This window comes from Colobus angolensis, unplaced genomic scaffold (assembly GCF_000951035.1).
Source record: "Colobus angolensis palliatus isolate OR3802 unplaced genomic scaffold, Cang.pa_1.0 Scaffold37, whole genome shotgun sequence".
NCBI lineage: Eukaryota > Metazoa > Chordata > Mammalia > Primates > Cercopithecidae > Colobus > Colobus angolensis.
This window is the reverse complement of record NW_012117043.1, coordinates 1842014-1847512: the sequence shown is the minus strand read 5'-3', so window position 1 is coordinate 1847512 and position 5499 is coordinate 1842014. Positions and strand designations below refer to the sequence as shown.

Here is a 5499-nt window from a genome sequence, read left to right as displayed (position 1 = left end):
CTGCAAGCTCCGCCTCCCGGGTTCACGCCATTCTCCTGCCTCAGCCTCCCGAGTAGCTGGGACTACAGGCGCCCGCCACCTCGCCCGACTAGTTTGTTGAGAAATACTGAGGTCTGTCTGCCCCTCACACTTGCTAACCAAAAGGATGGGGTAGGAATCACAGATGTGGGAGAGAAAGGACTGTGGGGACATGGAGGGAGGCTGCCAATGATGTCTTCCTGGGTCGTCCTTTATTTTGAGATCATGTCTTCCATCTTTTTGGAATTGCAGTGTCTTACTGGTTTTTTGCAATTTAATGATATTTGTTTAAAAGACCTAACTTAGCAAAAATTAAATTGGGAGCCTTACTCGGTTAGCTGAGGCAGGAGAATCCATTGAACCCTGAAGGCGGAGGTTGCAGTGAGCTAGTGAGCTGAGATCAGGCCACTACACTTCAGCCTGGGCGACAGCGCAAGACTCCATCTCAAAAAAAAAAAAAAAACATTGAGAGCCTTTGTAAGCTTCGAGTCTGTTTTAAAAAAAGTAAAATTTTAAAAAATGAAATAAATTGACAGCCTGAATTTTGAAAGTAAAATTCAAAGACTATATATATATAAATTTTTCTGCCCGGTGTGGTGGCTCATGCCTATAGTCCTAGCACTTTAGGAGGCTGAGGAGGGCAGATGACTTGAGGTCAGGAGTTCAAGACCAGCCTGGCCAACATGGTGAAACCCCATCTCTACTAAAAATACAAAAATTAGCCGGGCGTGATGGTGCATGCCTGTAATCCCTGCCACTCAGGAGGCTGAGGTAGGAGAATCGCTTGAACCGGAGGTGGAGGTTGCAGTGAGCCAAAATCTTGCCATTGCACTCCAGCCTAGGGGACAAGAGCGAAACTCTGTCTCAAAAAGAAAAAAAAAAAAATTCAGGCCAGTGAAATCCAGAAATCTAGAAATCAGTAAAGTGGCAGCTCCTCTTATTATGAAGAGAAATCTTTGAAATGATCCAATCATTACATGGTCAGAGGAAGAATCAGTTGCCGAGGGGGAGAGGACCTGGTTAGGGCTGCATGGCGAGAGTGGTGAAAGGAGGGCACAGTTAGAGCACGGTTCTCATCCCAGACAGATGGAGGCTGAACCCTGCCTCTTCCTTCCTACTTGCTATAAAAACTGTGACAAATTAACTTACTTCCCTGTATTTGGGATCCTCTTTTACACACTGCGGACAATAATCCTAATTACCACTTAGGGTTACTTTTGAATATTACTCGAAGGAACATAAAGTGCCTGGCACGTAGAATGCCTTTACAACTGCTTTATCTATGATTATTATTCGGGACCAGTGGTTCTCAAAGTGTGCTCTGCAAACCCCCAGGAGTCCCTGCAATATTTTGACCTCATGGACCCCCTGAAACCAATAAATAAATAAATAAATAAATAAATAAACAAACAAACAAACAAACAAGGATGACAGATCTCTTCTCCATTCCAAAACCTCTGACAGGCCGGGCGCGGTGGCTCAAGCCTGTAATCCCAGCACTTTGGGAGGCCGAGACGGGCGGATCACGAGGTCAGGAGATCGAGACCATCCTGGCTAACACAGTGAAACCCCGTCTCTACTAAAAATACAAAAACTAGCCAGGCGAGGTGGCGGGTGCCTGTAGTCCCAGCTACTCGGGAGGCTGAGGCAGGAGAATGGCATAAACCCAGGAGGCGGAGCTTGCAGTGAGCTGAGATCCGGCCACTGCACTCCAGTCCGGGCGACAGAGCGAGACTCCATCTCAAAAAAAAAAAAAAAAAAAAAAAAAGAAAGAAAATTTCATTGATACGAATCTGAAAAGGCTATACATATTGTATGATATCAATGATATGACATTCTGAGAAGTGGTTGTCAGGGGAGTGGGGGCAGGAGGGCAAGGACAAATAGATGGAGCACAGGGAGTTTTTAGGACCATGGCACTCTTCTGTATCGTACTGTAATGGTAAATACATGTCATCATAAATTTGGCAAAACCTATAGCCCATACAACATGAAGAGTGGTAGCCTGGGCGTGGTGGCTCACTCCTGTAATCCCAACGCTTTGGGAGGCTGAGGCAGGCAGATCACCTGAGGTCAGGAGTTCGAGACCAGCCTGGCCAACATGGTGAAACCTCGTTTCTACTAAAAATACAAAAATTAGTCAGGCACAGTGGCATGCACCTGTAATCCCAGCTACTGGAGAGGCTGTGGCAGGAGAATCACTTGAACCCAGGAGGCGAAGGTTGCAGTGAGCCAAGATCACACCACTGCACTCCAGCCTGGATGACAGAGTAAGACTCCATCTCAAAAAAAGACTAGCTGAAACAGGGAAGGGATGTAAGCACCTCTTCCTAAGACATGCCTACCAATGCTATGTCAGTTTACTATTACCACAGCAACACTTGGAAGTTGCGACTCTTTTCCATGGCAACAACTCAGAAGTACCACCCTTTTTCTGGTAAATTCCAAATAACCGTCCCATAATTTGCATGTAATTAAAAGTGGGGATAAATATGAGCACAGAACTGCCCCTGTGCTGCACACTGCCCATAGGGTAGCCCTGCTCCGCAAGGAGCAGTGCCTCTGCTGCTACTCTACATGGCCGCTTCCATAAACTTACTGTTTAATACCATCAGCTCACCCTTAAATTATTCTCTGGGCAAAACCAAGAACTTTCCCGGGCTGAGCCCCAGTTTGGGGGCTCGCCTGCCCCTGTATCAAATACATATGGAGAACTTGATGGTAAGCCTCGGCCTCTTCAGCCCACTCTGACCAGGGCAGGGGTAAAGGTCGAGCAGCAGAGTCTTGCCCTGGCAGTGAGCCCTGGGAAGAACCAGAGGGGCTCTGGGTGTGTCAGTCCCAGGCCTTCCCCCAAGTCTAAGGACACACCAACCAACCCTCAGCTGTGCCCGGGCGGAAGGTCTCATGCCTCACCAGGAACTTGGCCGGCTGGTTGCTCTTGGTGTACTTGTAAAGTTGGCAAAGCTGCTTTGCTTCCAGCTCTGAGAAGAGGGAGACGAACCGCCAGAGCATCCTGCAAAGGGGGAGACCTCAGGCTGGGGAGGTAGAGCACATGCTTCCTCCCTCCAGCATTTGTCGCAGGGTCAGGACCCACCCAGGGGAATATGGACCACATACCTCTTTGGGGTTTGGGGTTGGGGGAATGGAGGGGTGGGACTTGCCCAAACTTGAATATCCTATCCTGGTGTTGAGCGCCTGCACGCAGTTGTTCAGTCAGAGACAAGGTGCAATCGGGGCTGTCCTGAGTGACTAAGAGCTCTCTCCACCCCACCAGGCTCCTGACTCCTCCACATAAAGATGAAGGACTGGGGGATCAACTAAGGTGTCCCCTTGAATGAAGAGGGTGTTGCCCAGGAGTAGGTATGGGGAGCAGAGCAAAGAGACTGCCTTACTTTCTCCAGTGTTTGATTTCCCAGGCTTGGCAGTAATGCTGCAGAAAGGTGTTGATGTGGTCCCCTAGGACCACAAGGCTCTGCTTCATGTACTTCACCTTCTTCTTCTGGGGTAGGTCCCTGGGCAGGTGCAACTTTCGCAGGAACTTCTTCAGTGGTCTTAGATATTCTTTACACTGAGGAGGCAACAGGTGAGGTGAGGGGCCGTGGGAGAAAAGAAGAGGCAGATGGGCAGTCCCGGGTATCCAGCAGATACCACAGCCCTGAGTGGCCCAGTGCTGCGTGTTTGGCCACAGCCCTGAGTGGCCCAGTGCTGCGTGTTTCAGGAGGTGGCTCCGGTGCACGTCTCACCAAAAGTCCTTCCCAAGAGTAAGACAAGTGGGGCAATGCGCTGTGGGTCTGAGGCTTGTCATTTACTGACTCAGGCCTCCTGACCAATGGGAAAAAGGGGACAGGGTTCCAGGCTGGCTCTTTACTCACAATTTTGAAGGTGTCCTGATCCAGGCCCTTGGCATGGCGCAGGAGCGAGTCTCTGGCAGGGCTGGTGCTGGAGCTTGTCTCCAGGCATGGCACATTTGTCACCTGGGAGGAGGCAGGGGGCACTAAGCCGGGGGCTTGGACTGTTACTCCTGGGGGCAGTGCTGGGCAGGGACTGACCCAAATGGCAGCCAAAGCCCTTCTCCGCTGCCCTCTGACCTTCTTGACCTAGCACGGATGTGAGTGAGCCTTGGGCAAAGAAACCTATCTCTGAAAATCTCTACTTAGAAAACCTAGAATATTCCACCTCTTTCTTTTATAATAATCATAGCATATTCTACTAGGTAACTTTACAAAGCACTTGGTAAACATTAACTCACTTTATCCTCCCACAAACTGTCAGGTTAGATGTTGTTATAGGATCAACAGGTTTAAATGCCTGCTGGACACTCACAGTCTCACAGGTACCCCAGCAAAAGTTGCAGCAGACCAGTCTAGGCAATATAGTGAGACCTGGTCTCTACAAAAAATATAAAAATTGGCTGGGCACGGTGGTGTGCACCTATGGTCCCAGCTACCCAGGAGGCCAAGGTGGGAGGATCGTTTGTGCCCAGGAGGTGAAGGTTGCAGTGAGCCGAGATCATGTCACTGTGAGAAAGAGTTTATTGATTGCTGGGTGCTCAGTGAGGAGATGGAAGGAGTCCCTCAAATCTATCTTCCCAAGGAGTTCTGGACTGGGGTTTTTAAGGAGATCATGGAGGAGGAGGGATTGAAAAATCTGTGGTCATTGATTGGTCAGGGTCAGGGGGATGAAATTATGTGGATGTGGAAACTGCATTCTCTGGTGAATCAGGTTTTTGAGGGGTTCTTTAGACCCCCTGCCATCTATCTGTAGTTTGAGTGATATGTAGAACCTGAAATAATATTTTAAAGAGAAAACTCAATGCTTCGTAATATTCGAGCTATTATCTACAGAGCAGTTAAAGAAATATCATCTTGTAACAATGTCTATGGAATTCTTTTTTTTTTTTTTTGAGATGGGGTCTCACTCTGTTGCCCAGGCTGGAGTGCAGTGGCGCCATCTCAGCTCACTGCAACCTCCGCCTCCTGGGTTCACGCCATTCTCCTGCCTCAGCCTCCTGAGTAGCTGGGACTACAGGTGCCTGCCACCAAACCTGGCTAATTTTTTTGTATTTTTAGTAGAGACGAGATTTCACCATGTTAGCCAGGATGGTCTTGATCTCCTGACCTCAAGATCTGCCCGCCTGGGCCTCCCAAAGTGCTGGAATTACAGGCATGAGCCACTGCGCTCGGGTAGTCTTTTTTTTGAGATGGAGTCTGGCTCTGTCACCTAGGCTGGAGTGCAGTGGCGTGATCTCGGCTCCCTGCAACCTCTGCCTGCCAGGTTCAAGTGATTCTTCTGCCTCAGCCTCCCAAGTAAGCTGGGACTACAGGCACGTGCCACCATGCCCAGTTAATTTTTCGTGTTTTTAGTAGAGACAGGTTTTCACCATGTTAGCCAGGATAGTCTCAATCTCCTGACCTCGTGATCCGCCCACCTCGGCCTCCCAAATTTCTGGGATTACAGGCGTGAGCCACCGTGCCTGGCCTT

General features: G+C 49.2%; 1 protein-coding gene across 1 annotated transcript in view; it reads right to left on the bottom strand.

Moving 5' to 3' along the window:
- Positions 1-5499, bottom strand: part of LOC105520147 (chromosome unknown open reading frame, human C17orf64) — a 13076-nt gene that overhangs the window by 4957 nt on the left and 2620 nt on the right. The window contains exons 2-4 of the mRNA XM_011953765.1: positions 3891-3992; positions 3411-3586; positions 2895-3031 (exon numbers count right to left, since the gene is read on the bottom strand). Coding sequence (XP_011809155.1) covers positions 2895-3031; positions 3411-3586; positions 3891-3992 — 415 coding nt within the window. The remainder of the gene's footprint in view (positions 1-2894; positions 3032-3410; positions 3587-3890; positions 3993-5499) is intronic.